Raw genomic sequence first — 21,592 nt, forward strand, 5'->3', positions numbered from 1 at the left:
TAAGCCCGAAAAACACCGGCGAGAGTGGGGGAATGCCCTCCTGCTTCTAAAAGCGATCTAGTGGCTAATCGGCTGCTTGGATTGTTTTATGAGAGAGAGTCACCGGCTGAAAAAAACTAAAATACTGGAGTTATGGCTAATGGCTTTAGCCATAACCCCTGTAAACCACTTCAAATCCTCAACGTGTATGTATACGTATTGTGGTCCTGAAGTGGGTCAGCTGAGCTGGCTTGTTAGAAGCAGGTTAAACACCTTCCCATTCAAGGGGAGCGTTTGGTCCTGGCTTGGATCATTGCATCCAAAAGGTAACTGTGTGTAAGAGTATGCTATAACCATTTAAGAAGAAAGCAAAGTCTGTAGTGCAGAAGTCTACCCCCCCCCCCCCTCTACTGTACTTCCAAAAAGCATTCCTTTCATCCAAAGGCCTCTGGCTGTAAACCTAGGCCTAATGAATTCTGAAACTAGCCATGGACATCAAAACCTCCTCCCATTTAAGAGGTAGGGGGGGGGCCCTATTACTGGCCTTCGGACATTTGGCTCAGAGATTGATTGTGGACAAATGGGTCTGCAGCATAGAAACTTGGTTACAAGCTGGAACTTCTGAGCATTCCCTTTTCGTGTTTCATGCACTCAGATTTTTATTTTATTTTTTTTTGATCCCACAAAAAAAACTTTTTTTTTTTTTCAGGCACTCAATTTTCTGTCTGCTTGCACAGAGAGTTATTGGTTTAGTCCCCGGGGGGACAGAAGTTCTGCTCATATCTTCTCCTCATGTCTTTGTATTCGCCCAATTCTGGATCTCAAGGGTCAAGTTCCTTCGTGTATAAAAACTCAGAATGGAATCTATAGGGTTAATGGTCACCTTCCTCTAGCAGGGGGGATTATCTATCTGGTGTCAGTAGACATAAAGAATTGGTATCTACACATCCCAATTTGCCTGCCACGGCAACAATTCCTGTGGTTTGCAATAGGGAGAAAACCTTTTTTAGCTTGTTGCTCTTCCATTCGTCCTGTCCACAGCCCCCATGGTTTTCACCAAGGTGTTGGCTGTTTTGACGTCTTGGGTTGCCTACGTTGTCAAGGTATTCCCATTGTGGGTTACCTGGATGGCCTCCTGTTCCGGGTGTAATCTGCTTCACGTCTGGAATAAAATCTGCGTCAGACAGTACTCGCTTTTGAAAGGGATGAGTGGCTCCTACACTTCCAAAATTGGCCTTGGTCCCAAATGAACAACTGCAATATCTGGGAGTCGAAAGTGATCCTACCCCAAGATGAATGCATGTTGCTGCAAACTCAACTTTGGACTTTACCACAACCTTCAATACACGTCTACATGAGGGTTGTGGGAAGATTGATGCTTCATTCAAGGCAGTAATATATGCACAGTTTCAGGGCATCGCATGCATTGCTTAACCAATGTAAACCCCATTGGCTTTGTGGGACCTCAACTTCTTTTCTGTGTTAATGAAGTCTGTTTTGAGCCCATCCACGACATTTGCTTAAAGAGGAAGTAAACCCTGATGAGTTTACTTCCTCTTTGATTCCCTGCAAAGGCAAAGCATAATGGACTACTATGCATCGCATAGTAGCCCATTATGTGTCACTTACCTGACACAGGAGCCAGCGAAGTCGCCGCTGTCCCCTGTAGTCCGCCGCATCCATCTTGCTGGTGGCGTCTCGCAGCTCCGCCGCTGTCATTCGGCGAGGCCGCGATGACAACACTCCTGCGCATGCGCGCGGGAGCCGACACGCGCGCCAGATCCATTGTTGGAAATGCCGCGCTCAGTGTGCCTGTGCGTCGCTGTCTACGGCACATGCGCCGTAGACAGCGGTGCCTGTCTTCAGGCAAATATCTCCTAAACCGTATAGGTTTAGGAGATATTTCTTGGACCTACAGGTAAGCCTTAATCTAGGCTTACCTGTAGGTCAAAGTGGTTTGTAAGGGTTTACAACCACTTTAATACTTAGCACTTCCTTGTTTTGGTCGTTATAACTTTGGCTCACAGATTTTTCAGATTTGGTTTCTCTTGACTGTAAGGAACCTTTCCTGGTCATTCAGCGGGAGAAGTTTGACTTACAACCTCCGTTTGTCTTTTTTGCCTAAGCTGATTTCTTCATTCAACCAGGATATTGTTTTGCCTTCTTTCTGTCCTTCTCCTCAGATGACAGAAGATAGAGCTTTTCATATCTTGCATGTGGTTTGTGCATTAAAAGATTTACAGTGCCTTGCGAAAGTATTCGGCCCCCTTGAACTTTTCAACCTTTTGCCACATTTCAGGCTTCAAACATAAAGATATAACATTTTTTTTTGTGACGAATCACCAACAAGTGGGACACAATTGTGAAGTGGAACGAAATCTATTGGATCTTTGAAACTTTTTTTAACTAATAAAAAAATGAAAAGTGGGGCGTGCAAAATTATTCGGCCCCCTTGCGTTAATACTTTGTAGAGCCACCTTTTGCTGCGATTACAGCTTCAAGTCGCTTGGGGTATGTCTCTATCAGTTTTGCACATCGAGAGACTGAAATTCTTGCCCATTCTTCCTTGCAAAACAGCTCGAGCTCAGTGAGGTTGGATGGAGAGCGTTTGTGAACAGCAGTTTTCAGCTCTTTCCACAGATTCTCGATTGGATTCAGGTCTGGACTTTGACTTGGCCATTCTAACACCTGGATACGTTTATTTGTGAACCATTCCTTTGTAGATTTTGCTGTATGTTTGGGATCATTGTCTTGTTGGAAGATAAATCTCCGTCCCAGTTTCAGGTCTTTTGCAGACTCCAAAAGGTTTTCATCCAGAATGGTCCTGTATTTGGCTGCATCCATCTTCCCCTCAATTTTAACCATCTTCTCTGTCCCTGCTGAAGAAAAGCAGGCCCAAACCATGATGCTGCCACCACCATGTTTGACAGTGGGGATGGTGTGTTGAGGGTGATGAGCTGTGTTGCTTTTACGCCAAACATATCATTTTGCATTGTGGGCAAAAAGTTCGATTTTGGTTTCATCTGACCAGAGCACCTTCTTCCACATGTTTGGTGTGTCTCCCAGGTGGCTTGTGGCAAACTTTAGATGAGACTTTTTATGGATATCATTGAGAAATGGCTTTCTTCTTGCCACTCTTCCATAAAGGCCAGATTTGTGCAGTGTACGACTGATTGTTGTCCTATGGACAGACTCTCCCACCTCAGCTGTAGTTCTCTGCAGTTCATCCAGAGTGATCATGGGCCTCTTGGCTGCATCTCTGATCAGTCTTCTCCTTGTCTGAGCTGAAAGTTTAGAGGGACGGCCAGGTCTTGGTAGATTTGCAGTGGTCTGATACTCCTTCCATTTCAAAATGATCGCTTGCACAGTGCTCCTTGGGATGTTTAAAGCTTGGGAAATCTTTTTGTATCCAAATCCGGCTTTAAACTGCTCCACAACAGTATTACTGACCTGCCTGGTATGTTCCTTGGTCTTCATGATGCTCTCTGCGCTTTCAATAGAACCCTGAGACTATCACAGAGCAGGTGCATTTATACAGAGACTTGATTACACACAGGTGGATTATTTTTATCACCATCAGTCATTTAGGACAACATTGGATCATTCAGAGATCCTCGCTGAACTTCTGGAGTGAGTTTGCTGCACTGAAAGTAAAGAGGCCGAATAATTTTGCACGCACCACTTTTCAGTTTTTTATTTGCTAAAAAAGTTAAAATTATCCAATAGATTTTGTTCCACTTCACAATTGTGTCCCACTTGTTGGTGATTCTTCCCAAAAAATTAAAATTTTATATCTTTATGTTTGAAGCCTGAAAAAGGCAAAAGGTTGAAAAGTTCAAGGGGGCCGAATACTTTCGCAAGGCACTGTACCTTACCTACTGTTGATTTTGACAAATTGATTCTGTTTGTTCTTTCTGACTGAGGAAGGGACAAGCAGCTTCAAGATCTACAGTTTCTACGTGGATCTATTTCTCAGGAAATTGGTTCCGCTGTTCAACATCAAGCAGTAGCTCAAGTTTGTAAGGCTGCTACTTGGTCTTCCATTTATACCTTTACTAAGTTCTGCCTGGTAGATGTTCTGGCCCCTGCGGAGGAGGGAAGGGTCTTGGAAGCGGCTCTTTTGACGTTCTAGCCTATTGTGGTTTTGATTTTTGGGGCCTGTTGAATTGTTGCTGCATTGCCCTTTCCTCCTTTTAGTGCTTTGGTACATCCCTATCATAATGGATATGAAGATGTCCTGGGATATTGATAAAGAAATTTTAGCATTTTTGTTTACCGGTAAAACCGTTTTCCTTGAGTACATCACAGGATGCAGGGTTCCCACACCTTTTCCTATGATGTACATAGCTTCATACAAAACTGTACCTACAGTAGCTGATGGATTATGCCTGGCAATGGATTTCTGCCTTTTAAAAAAAATAAAAAATAAAAATTTAATTCTCCTTTTATTCCCAATATTTTTACTTTTTTTTTTTTTTTTTTTTTTCAGTCAGCATTAAGGTTTGAGCTCCGGCATATTCGCACAGCCCACGTGCAGAGCCCGCCAGGTAGTCGGCACAGCACTAATCACAGGCAGTTGGACATTTCCCGATCACTGCATTGTCTCACTGCTGGTGATTAGAGCAACGCAATGCCAACTTCCTGGCAAGCTCTGCGCGTGGGCTGTTCGAACACGCCGGAGCTCATCCTTAGCATGATGCATATTAGGCTTGCACCGATACCAAGCATTTGCACAAGTAGCTCTACTCGTGCAAATGCTTTGATGCTTGACCCGATACCTGGACAGTCAGGGACGATTGGTGCGATGGTAGGGGAGTTACAATCGCCAATCTCTCTGTATGGCTTTTCAATAAAGCATCTGACAGCTGCTTATCCTCCTCCTACTCCACCCCCTGCAGCTTTCAGATGCTTTATTGAAAGCCACACAGGGAGATTGGGGATTGTAACTCCCCCACCGCCACACCGATCACCCCCGACTGTCCCGTGTTCTGCATGTGCTCCAGTCCGGTCCCCTTCCATGTCCTCCGTGCACCCCGTGTCCTCCCTGTACTCCACCTATTCCTCCATGACACTGTGCTCCTCTGCCCTCCCCTGTCCCAGATCTGTCAGAATGGAGAGCAGCGGGAAGGAGCCGGTATATATGTAATTTACCAGCTCCTTCTTTTTTCGAATGGACAGAGTCACTGACGCTCTCCATTCATAACTGAGCATCGTAAACTATGATTACGATGCTTCAGTTTATGAATGGACAGGAGCCTCTGCCTCCTTTCCATTCATCTTCAGTGCAGCTGAGGCTGCAGAGAAAGGGACTGAGGAATCTGTGTCCCCTAGTCCCTTTCCCTGTCTCAAAGGGGAGATGTCAGGGGTCTCACCAAAGCCCACCCCACTCCAACAGTGTTAAAAAAAAAAAAAAAAAGGAAACCTTTGTAATATTTTAAAAGTGAAACTGTAAAAAAAAGTAATAAAAAATGACTGACAGTCCACGTCATATTAGTACCACTGTAAAATGACATTTAAAAAAAAAAGTATCCGTACTCGTACTCTGGAAACTATAGGAATTAATGTTGTTGGCTTTGTACCAGCATAAGAGAGTAAAGCAGTTTAGCTATAAATCTGAGCAGTTGAGGGGAGAATTTGCCTTCATATAAATCCTTGTTCAACCTTTTACATTCTGCATTATATTTTTGTGCTCATTTGTGTACTAAACGCTTCTAGTTTCAGGGTGTCAGAATCCATTGAGATTCTGAAAAGCTTTTGCTGCTGCTACATGTGGCCTTGGCTGTCTGTTTTGTGTCTCCAGAGTGAAAGATCATACATACGCTATCGCCATAGTAACCATGTAGAAAGAGTTTAGAGTCTCGGTATACATTGGGTAGTGCAAACCTCTGATAGTTGAATCGGGAAGATTAGGAGTTCAAGGTTTATTCATGAATAACATGCATTGTTGCAATTATAAAATCTAGTCTTTGCAAATTATTTTTTTTTTCCTGCTCATACAATACAGGGCACTAGTTTTTTTTTAAAGAGCAAATTAACCCTTAGCCTAACGATTATGACAACGGCAATTTTTAGAATTGTTTAGTAATGGCTGCCTACAAACAAGTGCTTATAGATAATTGCTGACTTTTTATTCTTTCCATACCTTATTAACCACTTCAGCCCCGGAAAAATGTACCCCTTTTTGCAATTCGGCACTGCGTCGCTTTAACTGACAATTGTGCGGTCATGTGACGTGGCTCCCAAACAAAATTGACGTCCCTTTTTTTTTTTTTCCCCCCCCCACAAATAGAGCTTTCTTTTGGTGGTATTTGATCACCTCTGCAGTTTATTATTTTTTGCGCTATAAACAAAAAAAGAGCGACAATTTTTGAATAAAAAGCATTATTTTTAACTTTTTGCTATAATATCCCCCAAAAATATATAAAAAAAAAAAATGTTTTCCTCAGTTTAGGCCAATGCGTATTTCTCTACATATTTTTGGTAGAAAAAAAAATCGCACTAAGCCAATATTGATTGGTTTTCACAAAAGTTACAGCATTTACAAAATAGGGGATGGTTTTATGGCATTTTTATTATTTTTTTTTCTAAATGGTGGCGATCTGCGTTTTTTTTTATTTATTGCGACATTATGGTGGATACATCAGATATTTTTGACACGTTTTTGGGACCATTGTCATTTTATACATCTATCAGTGCTATACAAATGCACTGATTCCTGTATAAATGACACTGGCAGTGAAGGGGGTTAAGTGTGTCCTAGGGGCGTGTTGGTAACTGTGGGGGCGTGGCTGTGTTTTACAGACCGCTGATCTCTGCTCCAATCACAGGGAGCAGAGATCAGTGTCACTGTTGCTAGGCAGAACAGGGAGATGCTTGTTTACTTTAGCATCTCCCCGTTCTCCCTCTCCGTGAGGCGATCGCAGGTATCCCCGTGGTGAACGAGTCCGAGGGACCCGCGACCGGACTCAAGGAGCTTCCCGCGGGCGCGTAAGTCCACCGCCATTGGCGCGCGCCCCCGCCACCTCTTAAAGGGCAACGTACAGGTACATGATTCTGCCTGTACGTGCCTTCTGCCGACTTATATCGGCGTGAGGCGGTCAGGAAGCGGTTAAGACTATTCCTCAATATTCTTATGCTGGTCACTTTCATTAAAGTGGAGCTAAAGTGTCTGAGCACCTCAAACTCAAAACATTATTTAATTTGTTTTTATATTCTAAGCAAATTCACCCATCCATGTCTCCCATCTATCGATTTACTAATGCTAGCAGTGGAAGGATTAAATATAGTTAATGTTAATTGAAAGAGTTTAGTTCTGTGTTAAGGGCAGAATATTGCATCTCCCTTTTACTTCCTGGATTCCTGGATCTCAGGATGCAGCTGTAAGTTCAGGGTTACATCACCAGTGCCTCACTCAACCAGGAAACGGAAAAAAACAGTAGATGGAAGTAAAAGCAAAAAATGTTTAGTGAATGTAAAATTATTATTTAATATAATTTTTAGTGAAAGGAGGAAAAGGTTATATTTGTATGTATGTGTGTGTGTATATATATAATATATAATTAAAAAAAATTCCTGTAATATACAACTTCAGTTGCTTGTTTCCATAAGTGGGAGGCCTCTTCTATCTTCTAGGAGAAGCTATTAAAGAGAGATACCTAGGGCTGCCCCAAAAATGGACAGGATTGGACTATCTCAATACCCAATGATTAGGCAAATGGTATGATTATAATGTAACAATTTATTAATAGAAAAACATAATTAAAATAAGAAAGGAAAGCAATTTACAAAAGGGGCTATATACAATCGATAGTTACAGCCGTGCATTGTTCATTCAAGAGATTTCAGAGTAGGTGAGCCCCAAAGATCACAAGGGGCACCGAAATGTAGAGCTTGACACAATCCCATTTCCCTAATGCCTACACCTTACCCATCTCAGTACTGCTGTACGTATAAATACAGCCTGGCATTGAGATGGTTATACCAGGATTATGGTTGCAGCTACAATCATGTTCCTGGTATTCTTCTCTGCCTGTGATTTCTCTTTGTAAGTAAAAGTGATCAGAGTGGCTACAAACAATAGCTCAAATAGAAGGACAAATCATAGTGCTCACTGTTGGAATCATTTTATTTAGAAGCTATATGACAATAGGGAGCATTAAGATTTGCATTTCAGTTTATGCAAAAAATGTATGTTTTCTTTAAAAAAAAAAAGCCTTTCTTACTTCTTTACAGTGAACCTCCAAATGGTGCTCACTATCTTGCCAAGAGTTTAGATGAGGCTGTTCACCTTCTGAAGACACCAGAAATGAAAGAGAAGATCGATCTAATCTGGATCATTGGGGGAAGCTCTTTGTATAAGGTAAACGTCTCGTACCATTTAATCAATTACACTATGTAAAATATCAAGCAGTTACAGAATCATGAGCTGATTTACTACAACTGGAGAGTGCAAAATCTGGTTCAGCTTTGCCAGTAACACACTTAAGCAGGCCATGGGCTGTTCGAATCTCTGCTGGTTCAGCAGGAACTGGTCAAGATTTGAACCATGTGTAGACATGCTTAATATACCCAAGTTGATCAACTTGAGAGTATGACCATGTGATTATTGTTATCGACTAATGTAGCCGCTAGCAGTAATCGCTGTGTTCTTCCAGCACGTAGGTTGCCGGAGAGAAAATTTCCTCTGTTACTGTCTTAGGGTTACTCTATGGAGAAGCGGAGGAGATGCACTTGGACAGCAGCACTCTCTGTATCGGGTAGTGTTGGATGGATTGTACACAGGTAACTAACAAACTTAAACTTAAAGCCTAATGCCAGTTAAAACTTTTTAAGCAGTTACAGAAAACTTTTTACCTAAATAAAAACTGACCATTGTAAGCACCCTTGCCAGTGTTGAATGGTTTTTCTAAACCAGTGGTCTCCAAACTGGCCCAGGGGCTGGATGCAGCCTTTTTGCTTGCTTTTATCTGGCACTATTTCATCCAATGATACCAACAATGGGGCATAATTTCCTCCACCGACACAAATGGAGGGGCACAATTCCTTCTAGGGCTGCAACTAACGATTATTTTCATAATCGATTAGTTGGCCGATTATTGTTTTGATTAATTGGTTAATAACCTTAAATGCGTGGTGTATAATTGAGTTAATATGTAAAGTTGAAAAAAAAAAGGCAATTTATTCTTAAATATCTCCTATGCAGTGGTAAATATAAATATCCAACTATGTGGTTAGATAGAAAAATCTCTAATCCACTCAGGACAGACAGAAGAGATATACTGTGTATACTATTAGAGGAGATATATATACAGTATATACTATTAGAGGCAATACTTATGCTTTTAGAATCCCTCACTTCCTGCCTGAGGACTACATGTCCCACGGGGCATTGCTCCTCACACATTCACAAGCTCTCAGGCACTTACTGACACATCTGGATGGTGTAATGAGCTGTATGTGTGCTGCACTGTATTTCCTGATATATAAACAATTAATGTATTCTGTATGCAAGTCAACTAAACGGCTGGCTGATTAATCGATTATGAATATAGTAATTAATTTTATAATCGATTAGTTGTTGATTAAACGATTAGTTGTTTCAGCTCTAATTCCTTCCAATGATGGGGCACAATTCCTTCCAGTGACAAACGATAAAGTGCCATTCCTCCCACTGACACCAAAGAAGGGACATCGCTTATTCCCACTGACATCTGTATCTTTTTTTTTTTTTTTTTTTTTTTTTATATTCCCACTAGCCACAGTCGGGCCCCCCTAAAGTCTGAAGGACAGTAAACTCACCCTTTGGAATGTTTGGAGACCCCTGGTCTAAACCACCTTGCTTCCTCTTTTGCTGCAGCTTGGTCTGTAAAGAAAGTTGAAAATAACAGCAGGATCAGCGGCTAAAAAATAAAGTTACAGGGGGGACTCGGAAAAACAAAGACTACTTTAGTTAATGTTGGTTACAAACTGCGTGATATGTAAGATTTTTTTTTTTTACTTTGCTTTTAATTCCACTTTAAATAAAAAAAATAAAATAAAAAAAAGTTTACATCCATTAAAATGGTTCTAAAGCCTTAAGGTTATGTTTACACTACTTCCGGACCACCAACCACGCATATGCTGTGGCAGTCAGTCCAGCCCCAGCTGCGTGAAACAACATACCTGTACATCGGATTCCCGTTCTGACAGGAGACAACACTGAGATCGGCTGTTCCTATTGATCAGGAAAAGCGATCTCTGTGTTGTCCCAGTGAGACCATCCCCCACACAGTTGGAACACACACTGAGGGAACACGGTTAACCCCTTCCCGGCCAGTGTCATTTATACATTGATTACTACATATAATTTTTTTTAGCACTGATCACTGTATTGGTGTCACTTAGGGTCAGATTTGTCTGCCACAATGTTGCAGTCCCGTCAAAGATCGCCACCATTACCAGTAAAAATAATAACAAAAATTTTAAGTCTCTAAATCTATCCCCTATTTTGTAAAGGCTATAACTTTTGCGCAAACCAATCAATGTAAGCTTAGTGGGATTTGTTTTTTGGGTTTTTTTTTATTTTTTTTTTATTTTATTTTTTTTACCAAATATATGTAGAGGAATACATATTGGCCTAAATTGATGAATTATTTTTATTGGATATATATTATAGTAGAAAAAAAAAAATCTCTAATAAAAAAAAAATATATATATATATATATATATATATATATATATATATATATATATATATATATATATATATATATATATATATATAATATTGTATGTATAATTTTTTTTTTTTTTTTTTGTTTATAGCCCAAAAAATAAACCGCACAGGTGCTCAAATACCACCAAAGGAAAGTTCTATTTGTGGGGGAAAAAAAATACATCAATTTTGTTTGGGTAGAATGTCGCACAATTGTCAGTTTAAACACCACAGTGCCGTTTCGCAAAAAATGGCCTGGTCATTAAGGGAATAAATCCTTCCGGGGCTGAAGTGGTTAATGCATTCTATACATTAGGGTAAAAAAAACCTTCTGTGTGCAGCTCCCCCTTATGCTTACCTGAGCCTGATCTTGATCCAGATCCAGCGTAGTGCCTGAGAGCACAACATGGCTCAGAATCAAGCCTGCACGAGTGCCCTCATAGCAAGTGGTTTGCTATGGGGGCACTTGGCAAGGGGGATGATCCAGATGCTTTGGAGGGGACCCCAGAAGAGAAGGATTAGGGCTACTCTGTACAAAACCATTGAATAGTGCAGGTAAGTTTTAATATGTTTGTTATTTGAAATAAATAAAAATATAATAATAATGATGATAATAAATATATATCTCTATCACAAAAGTATTATATCTTTTCATGTGACAACACTGCAGAAATTGCTTTGCTACAATGTAAAGTAGTGAGTGTACAGCTTGTATAACAGTGTAAATTTGCTGTCCCTTCATTAATGTCTAAACCGCTGGCAAAAAAAGAGATACACCCCTAAGTGAAAATGTCCAAATTGGCCCCAAAGTGTCAATATTTTGTATGGCCACCATTATTTTCCCTCACTGCCTTAATCCTCTTGGGCATGGAGTTCACCAGAACTTCACAGGCTGCCACTGGAGTCCTCTTCCACCCCTCCATGATGACATCACAGAGCTGGTGGATGTTGGAGATCTGCGATCCTCCACCTTACATTTGAGGATGCCCCACAGATGCTCAATAGAGTTTAGGTCTGGAGACATGCTTGGCCAGTCCATCACCTTTACCCTTGGCTTCTTTAGCAAGGCAGTGATAGTCTTGGAGGTGTGTTTGGGGTCCTTATCATGTTGAAAAACTGACCTCCGGTCCAGTCTCCGAAGGGAAGGGATCATGGTCTGCAGTATATCACAGTACATGTGTTTCCCTCAATGAACTGTAGCTCCCCAGTGCCAGCAGCACTCATGCAGCCCCAGACCATGACACTCCCACCACCATGCTTGACTGTAGGCAAGACACACTTGTCTTTGTACTCCTCACCTGGTTGCCAACACCCATGCTTGAAACCATCTGAACCAAATAAGTTTATCTTGGTCTCATCGGACCACAGGACATGGTTTCAGTAATCCATGTGCATCATCTTTAGAAGAGGCTTTCTTCTGGGACGACAGCCATGCGGACCAATTTGATGCAGTGTGTGGGGTATGGTCTGAGCACTGACAGGCTGAACCCTCCCACCCCCCACACACACCTTCAACTTCTGCAGCAATGCTGGCAGCACTCCTACATCTATTTCCCAAGGACAACCTCTGGATATGATGCTGAGCACTTGCACTCAACTTCTTTGGTTGACCATGACAAGGCCTGTTCTGAGTTGAATTTGTCTTGTTAAACTGCTGTATGGTCTTGGCCACTGTGCTGCAGCTCAGTTTCAGGGTCTTGGCAATCTTCTTATAGCCTAGGCCAGGGATATGCAATTAGCGGACCTCCAGCTGTTGCAAAACTACAACTCCCATCATGCTCTGCCTCTGGGTGTCATGCTTGTGGCTGTCAGAGTCTTGCTATGCCTCATGGGACTTGTAGTTCTGCAACAGCTGGAGGTCCGCTAATTGCATATCCCTGGCCTAGGCCATCTTTATGTAAAGCAACAATTCTTTTTTTTTTTCAGATCCTCCGTTTTTTGCTATGAGGTGCCATGTTGAACTTCCAGTCACTAGTATGAGAGGGTGAGAGCGATAACACCAAATTTAACACACCTGCTCCCCATTCACACCTGAGACCTTGTAACACTAACGAGTCAAATGACACCGGAGAGGAAAAATGGCTAATTTGGACATTTTTACTTTAGGGTGTACTCCCTTTTGTTGCCAGCGGTTTAGACATGAATGGCTGTGTGTTTGTTATATTGAAGGGACAGCAAATTTTACACTGTTATACAAGCTGTACACTCACTACTTTACATTGTAGCAAAGTGACATTTCTTGTTGTCACATGAAAACATATAATAAACTATTTACAAAAATGTGAGGGGTGTACCCACCTTTGTGTGTGTGTGTGTGTGTGTGTGTGTGTGTGTGTGTTTACAATCCTATTAAATCATTTGGCTGGTCCAGTGACTTCAGTTCCTTCCCCTCCTTGTTTAGCAGTGAATGTTCTGTTTATTGCTGCACTAAATGACAGTCGTGTATGCATGGTTCAGGACAGCTGTACTGTTAATCCAGCCTGCCAGAATGATGCAACCTCAAGGAGGAGCACCACCTAGTGGTTGAATGGGGTTTCTGTGGGGACAGCACATACAGTACCTAATTTAAAGGGGCTTAATGCATTCTATGGGTGCTCTGGGGGGCTGCTACACTACAGAAGGTTTTTCACTTTAATGCATAGAAGGCATTAAGATGAAAACCCTTCTGTAGTGTAGCAGCCCCCCTTTTACTTGCCTGAACCTGATCGTACCAGAGAGTGGGACGAGCACAGCAGCCCCAGCTATCATCTCGGGTCCTCATTGGATAGATTGATAACAGCAGGAGCCATTGTCTCCCGCTGATGTCAATCAAATCCAGTGACACGGGGGGCAGGGCTGACTCCTGCTGTCTGTGTCAGTGGATGCAACAGCAGGACTCTGGAGCACGCCCACACAAGTGCCCCCGTGGAAAGTGGCTCTCAATGGAGGCACTCAAGAAGAGGAGGAGCCAGGAGTGCTACTGGATGACCCCAGAAGAGGAGGATCGGGCCACTCTGTGCTATGGTTTATTCAAATATAAAAAATATTACAATGATCTGCAAGATACAGAATATAAAATTTATCACAAAAATCGATAAAAAAATAAATAAAAACATTACTGTCTTCCACATTGGTGTTTGGGTCCACCATTTCCGGTAAGGGTACCTCACCTTTTCTATGTGAACCTGCACAAGCATCCATAGGTATACCATCCGGTTTATCGGGAGTACACATCCCAGCCCATTTAGGAATGGGGGGAATAACATCTCTCTCCACTTCTTATGGACTTGGCGTCTTTGGACTATGATCCAACACACCATTGTTTTGTACCCAGTACATTCTGAATCACTTTCACAGATGTATTTGATTTTATTATGGTGTATTGATATTTTTCACTTGGATATTTTCACAAGCACTAAAATGTTGGTATCCGCCTTAGTTTTTGATATTTATATTATTGCATGCATATGTTTTCTTTATTAGACACTTTAAATGCGTGCATTTTAATTCTTTTGGCTGGTCCTGTGATGTCCCAGGTCCTTCCTTTCTTTGCCTAGAGGTGGCAGTAATTGGTCCTTATTGCTGCTCTGTATAGTTCTAATGCAATGATGTGTGAATGCAGCATTACTATGAGCCCAGGCTGGAGAAAAGAGAACTCCCTAGGCAGCGTGTCCATGACAGCCTGGGTTCACAGGACATGGAAGATCGTACTGGTGAGGAGTGCAAATCCATAGACTCAAACTCTGCCTTCATGAAGATGGTACACACTACTGTCTTCAATTATCACATTTTATGACTGTTTACAGAATTATTTTACAGCTGCATGACGGAACATCGTCGGTAACAAAGCTCTCTAAATGACTGAATGTTCTAGCAATATTAACGTTTCTATAAAATGATACCTTTTACACAAATTGTTATCCTGTACTTTTTGTTCTCCTTTTAAGCCTTTTGATCTAAATCGGCATCTCCCTTGTAGCACACTTTCAGCTCTTGCTCAGCTTCTCAGCCCACATCTGCTCTTTTCTATGAAGCTAATAAGCTCAGTGTGAAACGGCCTTTCAGAAAATATTATGAGCAAGATGACCTCTAGGCTTTTTTTTTTATTTGTGAATAAGAAAAGTCTTCAATTAAAGTAGACCTCCTCCCACAACTGTCCGTATTATTTTTGTGGCTGGTGCTTGGAATCCTTTCAGTGCAGTATTTCTGAGGAGCCTGGGGGAGTAAATAAACGCTACATTCATCTATTGGTATTTCATAAAAAGTTTGCAGTCCTGGCCACACACAAGCTATGCAGCATAGGGAGTTGGCTAAACAGCAATAACATACCTTCATTAAATGCAGAACGACGCCTTCTCTGTCTGCATCCATCAGTCAGATGAGCTACTAGGCAATTCTGTGATCTAAGCAACTGCCATTAAAGTAGGTCTACCAAAAATATATTTAAATTATAAAAGGTTTCTATTTCCATTTGCTTCTCTACTGGGAGGATTTCCCATCACTCCCTATTCTGGTGGCACGCGGAACAGAGTATTGGGGTAAATGAACACTGCTAAAGACTGAAATCAAGCGCTGGTGGGGTTTATATATATATAATTTTTTTTTTTTTTTGTTTGGAAACCAATACTACAGAGGTAAAAACTTTAAGCCCTAAAGATGTTCTTGAATAAAGATGGGGCCACCATTCCATGTGGCATGGGGAGTGTAGCTTACCTTTTTACTTTGCGATGTGGAATGCATGAGGTGGACTTTAACTGGCTTGGACTAGTATACCAGTGGTTTACCATAAAGGCAGTAAACTCTTAAGAGTGGTGCTCCCTACTCTCCAGCCACGTATGTTCCTTCGAGGATACCAGTAGTGTTTGGTCAAAAGTGAACCCAGCCTAAATACTTTAGGCATGGAGATAACACACATCTCTACATGTCAGAGTTGAGCTTTAAACTTTCCTTTTAATCAATCTCTGCCCCCCCCCAAACCCCCCACACCCCCAACATCCCCAAACATAAAGGACCACAAGAGAATTGCAGAAGATATGACAGAGCTACTTCTTTATATATTTTGGCCCTGAGGGTACCTTTTTGATGTCTAAAGCTGCTTACACCTGATGACAGGTGGATTTTAGGAGTATAAGTGATGGGTAAGGTGACTTTGATACCAATTCTACTAGCAAGTGTGCCCAGTCCAGAAGGGGCAAGCTTGGGGGGAATAGTCTAAGAAATGCTACAGAAGTTGGTGCCTGATTAACCACTTCTGGACCGCTCACCATAGTTATGTCAGTACTTTGAAGAGGAATATCGTTGTTACGGCAGCAGCTAGCTGCTATAACCCCAGTATCCTCTTCTTCAGCAGGCGGTCCGCTTCAAGATAAAAGTGGTCTCTGCAGCGGATTCGCCACGAGATCACTATTATTGGCGGCGGGAGAGGGCCCTGCCACGCTCCGCTGCCCTTCGCCACTTACCGGAGCAGTCGACAGCAGTGGAGGCGATTGAATGTTGTCCCTTGTGTGACATGGAGACAAGTGAGGGGAAGATGGCCCGCACCCGTCTCCATATCATTGTAGGGCGGAAGTGATGTCAAAATGTTGCTTCCGCCCATAGCTCTTCAAGGGCCTTGGGCGGAAGTGACGTGGGGTCCAGAGGGGTGGCCAAAATCTTTGGAGTTGGTTCACTTTTAAATTTTTCATGAAAAGGTGAACTTGCCCTTTTACGATCTGAGAAAAAAAAAATTCTTTAACCAACACCGCTTCTGAAGCCACTTATAATATGTAGATGAAAAACCTAGGTGACGCATGTACACTACCCACAACCCTGCCAGCCCGTGCCTCACATAATATCCCCCTCGGCTTTTTTTAAATGCAGTATACATGTGACCGTCTATTAGCAGTCCAGTGATGGGTCCCTGGCAAAATTTTCTGTACATATTTTAAAATGGCTTTCTCAGACCTTCAGGTCCCTGATGAGGTTTTAACTATACTTTTGATGTTAGTTTCATCCCCAGTGTCTTGCTAAATTGCATTAGTTCAGTCAGGTAATTCTATTGCAAAAACTTTCCCCCCTCCTGAATCAGAGTAGCAGGCTGTCTCTGACGTCTAAGCCCTTGTACACACGGTCGGACATTCTGACAACCAAATCCGACGGATTTTGTCCGAAACTGTTGTATACACACGGTCGGACAAAGTTGTCGGAAAATCCGATTGTACATAATGTGATGAGGTTATTTCGTTACGATGGGACTACGTTCAGGCTAGTAGCCAATAACTTTGGTCTAGGAATTTGATCTGAGCATGCGTGGCACTTTGTCAGTCGGAGTAGGCTACACATGATCGGAGTATGTCCGATCGGACCATGTTGTCGGAAAATTTTATAGACACGTTGGAAAACTTGGTCCGTCGGATATTCCGACGGAAACAGTCCGATGGAGAGCACACACAGTCGGATTATCCGACAATACGGTCCGATCGGACACATTCCGTGGGAATCTCCGACCGTGTGCACAAGGGCTTAAACGTTGGTATACCTTTCAGTGGTGATAATTTTAGGGTCGGTTTCTGCTGATGGAGCACCCTGATCCTTCTTGGGTCTTAATGGGTTAACATAGCATATTTGGAGATGCTTCCCTTTTTCTGGGCTGGTACAGTGCCTTGCGAAAGTATTCGGCCCCCTTAAACTTTTCAACCTTTTGCCACATTTCAGGCTTCAAACATAAAGATATAAAATTTAAATTTTTTGTGAAGAATCGCCAACAAGTGGGACACAATTGTGAAGTGGAACGAAATCTATTGGATATTTTAAACTTTTTTAGCAAATAAAAAACTGAAAAGTGGTGCGTGCAAAATTATTCGGCCCCTTTACTTTCAGTGCAGCAAACTCACTCCAGAAGTTCAGCGAGGATCTCTAAATTATCCAATGTTGTCCTAAATGACTGATGGTGATAAATAGAATCCACCTGTGTGTAATCAAGTCTCTGTATAAATGCACCTGCTCTGTGATAGTCTCAGGGTTCTGTTGAAAGTGCAGAGAGCATCATGAAGACCAAGGAACACACCAGGCAGGTCCGTAATACTGTTGTGGAGAAGTTTAAAGCCGGATTTGGATACAAAAAGATTTCCCAAGCTTTAAACATCCCAAGGAGCACTGTGCAAGCGATCATTTTGAAATGGAAGGAGTATCAGACCACTGCAAATCTACCAAGACCTGGCCGTCCCTCTAAACTTTCAGCTCGGACAAGGAGAAGACTGATCAGAGATGCAGCCAAGAGGCCCATGATCACTCTGGATGAACTGCAGAGAACTACAGCTGAGGTGGGAGAGTCTGTCCATAGGACAACAATCAGTCGTACACTGCACAAATCTGGCCTTTATGGAAGAGTGGCAAGAAGAAAGCCATTTCTCAAAGATATCCCTAAAAAGTCTCATCTAAAGTTTGCCACAAGCCACCTGGGAGACACACCAAACATGTGGAAGAAGGTGCTCTGGTCAGATGAAACCAAAATCAAACTTTTTGCCCACAATGCAAAACGATATGTTTGGCGTAAAAGCAACACAGCTCATCACCCTCAACACACCATCCCCACTGTCAAACATGGTGGTGGCAGCATCATGGTTTGGGCCTGCTTTTCTTCAGCAGGGACAGGGAAGATGGTTAAAATTGAGGGGAAGATGGATGCAGCCAAATACAGGACCATTCTGGATGAAAACCTGTTGGAGTCTGCAAAAGACCTGAAACTGGGATGGAGATTTATCTTCCAACAAGACAATGATCCCAAACATACAGCAAAATCTACAAAGGAATGGTTCACAAATAAACGTATCCAGGTGTTAGAATGGCCAAGTCAAAGTCCAGACCTGAATCCAATCGAGAATCTGTGGAAAGAGCTGAAAACTGCTGTTCACAAACGCTCTCCATCCAACCTCACTGAGCTCGAGCTGTTTTGCAAGGAAGAATGGGCAAGAATTTCAGTCTCTCGATGTGCAAAACTGATAGAGACATACCCCAAGCGACTTGCAGCTGTAATCGCAGCAAAAGGTGGCTCTACAAAGTATTAACGCAAGGGGGCCGAATAATTTTGCACGCCCCACTTCATTTTTTTATTAGTTAAAAAAGTTTAAAAAATCCAATAGATTTCGTTCCACTTCACAATTGTGTCCCACTTGTTGGTGATTCTTCACAAAAAAATTTTTTTATATATCTTTGTTTGAAGCCTGAAATGTGGCAAAAGGTTGAAAAGTTCAAGGGGGCCGAATACTTTCGCAAGCCACTGTATATATTGGTTGTTGGCATCACTGATTTTTCTCTCTGATCTCCTCATGGGAGCCCTGCCGATTTGACAGAAAACCACTGTCTATACCTAGCACCACTATTTGCTAGCATACATCTCAGGGTTTTAATGACCCATTCTACCAGCCCATCGGGGAGGGGTGTGTGTGTGTGTGTGTGTGTGTGTGTGTGTGTGTTTTACAGAGGTGTACGGTTGAGTCATTTTCAACAACCAAACACCTTTTGCTTACCTTTTTGACATGGCAGGGATTCCTTGATCCACCAAAACTTCCCTAGCAGTACCTCAACAGAAAAAACACATGGAACCGCTCTTTTGCTAAACTTGGTGATTGTAAACAAACCTGTCAAGCTTACCTGCTCTATGCAATGGTTTTGCACAGAGCAGCCCTGATCCTCCTCTTACATAGTTACATAGTAAGGTTGAATAAAGACACCAGTCCATCCAGTTCAACCTGAGTGAGTGTCTACAATTGTCCCTATCCCTGTACATTGCACACTCACATCGGTCCCTACCCTCAAGGAGCCCACAATCCAAGGTCCCCATTCATATACTAGGGTCAATTTTGGACAGAAGCCAATTAACCTACCTGCATGTCTTTGGAGTGTGGGAGGAAACCAGAGTACACGGAGGAAATCCACGCAGGCACAGGGAGAACATGTAAACTCCAGGCAGGTAGAGTTATGGTTGGGATTTGAACCAGCTACCCTTTTTACTGCTTGGTGAAAGCGCTAACCACTGTGCCACTCTTCTCTGGTCCCCTTCTAGTACTCCTGACTCCTCTCCTTGCCGAGTTCCCACCATAGAAAGCCACTTGCTATGGGGGCACTCTTGCAGGCTCACTCCTGAGCTGTGCTGTGTGTCCATTGATGCACACAGTGCGGCTTAGCCCTGCCCCCTTCTCACTGCCTATGATTGACAGCAGTGGGAGCCATTGGCTCTGTTGGCTCTGACCCTATAAGGAGAGGGAGAAAATGGAGAGAGCCACTGCTTTCCTTAGCAAGCCACTTGCTATGGGGGGCACTTGCACAGGCTTGTTCTCGGGCCACTCTCTGTGTGTCCATTGACACCTAGAGTGTGGCTCAACCCGGCTTCCCACTCTCTCTTCACTTGTCGTGATTGACAGCAGTGCTGAATCGAGATCAGGGAGCTGCACTGAAGGTTTTTTTTACCATAATGCAGAGAGTACATGAAGGTAAAAAGGAAAAAAAAAAAAAAAAACCTTCAGCCTTTTAGACCCCTTTCACACCGGGAGCATTTTGCAGGTGCTATAGCGTTAGAAATAGTGCTTGCAATCCGCCCTCAAACTGCTGCACGATTGTCTCCAGTGTGAAAGCCCGAGGGCTTTCACACCGGAGCGGTGCGCTGGCAGGAGGTCAGGAAAAGTCCTGCCAGCAGCTTCTTTGGAGCGGTGAGTTTACCGCTCCTTCACCGCTGCTCCCCATTGAAATCAATGGGGCAGCGCTGCAATACTGCCGGCAAAACGCCGCTATTGCGGCATATTGCAGGCAGTTTTAACCCTTTCTCAGCCGCTAGCGGGGGGTAAAAGCGCCCCGCTAGTGGCCGAAATGCACTGCAAATCCGACGATAAAACGCCGCTAAAAATAGCAGCGTTTTACTGCCGACACTATGGGCACCGCAGTGTGAAAGTCCTCTTAGAACCACTTGAAAGGTTGTTTGTCTGAGAGGAATTGCTTCTGGACACCGGATGGAATAGTCAAGGACCAACAATGTGTTTGTGCCTCTTGGTAGTCTTCTGCCGTGGCCCTCCAGATCTATAGCTACCTTAACTATAGGCAAGAATACTAGCAGACTTTGGAAATGTGGATGGGGTAAATAAGTTTGACACTTGGGGCAAGATATACAATGCTCTTCAACGGTTGTGTAAATACTTGGGATTAAAAAATGCTATTCAATATGTTTTTCTACCCCTAAGTGAATCAATACCCTCCTTATATGATATTGGGAGAACCATGACTTCCTTTCCCTTTTTTTATTTATTTACTTATTAATTTTTTTTTCCTTTTGCATAAGTCGAGGGGTGCTGCAAAATGGAGGGTGTACCGGCTAACTTATGATTATAGGGGTACTCCATTAATCACTGCTACATTTTTCTATGCATTTACAAAATGAGATTCTGCAATTGTGCGGTCCCAAAATCTTCCCAGACGACAGGTATGTTCGTTAAGTGTGGCATGGTGGCTCTTCCCACTGGTTGGAAGTTGTTGGGTACCTGTGATTTAGGGCTACTCACATCCCCTCAAGTTCAAGCAAACTAAGATCTTTTTCTTAAGACACTTTCATAACTGGTTACTTGTCCCCTCCTAGCCCTTGCCCACAGGGGCCAATTGATGCAATGAGAAATGTGACATCCTCTCAAACCCTTTTCTACTGGTGAACTGTAGGAAAGCGTAGGAGCGTAACCGGACCCAGACATTTCTGTAGTTGTGAATACTTATGTTTTTCATGAAACAGTAAATTCTTCACCGAAAAATAAAAATCTAATGGTACAGACACTTCCACTCTGAGACGCGTGGGCAGCTACTTTTCCATGGATACTAGCTACCTGCAGGGAGTTCAAAATGACTCACTTGCTCACTCTTGATCCAGAGTAATGTGGATTAATTCCTGTTCTCATAACTTTCACATAATATGCCTCTGGGCTC

At 42.7% G+C, this 21,592-nt stretch overlaps 1 protein-coding gene across 1 annotated transcript in view; it reads left to right on the forward strand.

The window, feature by feature from the left end:
• Positions 1 to 21,592, forward strand: part of DHFR (dihydrofolate reductase) — a 60,739-nt gene that overhangs the window by 10,879 nt on the left and 28,268 nt on the right. Inside the window, exon 4 of the mRNA XM_077462463.1 lies at positions 8,212 to 8,338. Coding sequence (XP_077318589.1) covers positions 8,212 to 8,338 — 127 coding nt within the window. The remainder of the gene's footprint in view (positions 1 to 8,211; positions 8,339 to 21,592) is intronic.

The sequence above is a fragment of the Lithobates pipiens genome, unplaced genomic scaffold, assembly GCF_037356315.1.
Source record: "Lithobates pipiens isolate NorthernLeopardFrog02 unplaced genomic scaffold, aLitPip1_a1.2 Scaffold_3, whole genome shotgun sequence".
Lineage (NCBI taxonomy): Eukaryota > Metazoa > Chordata > Amphibia > Anura > Ranidae > Lithobates > Lithobates pipiens.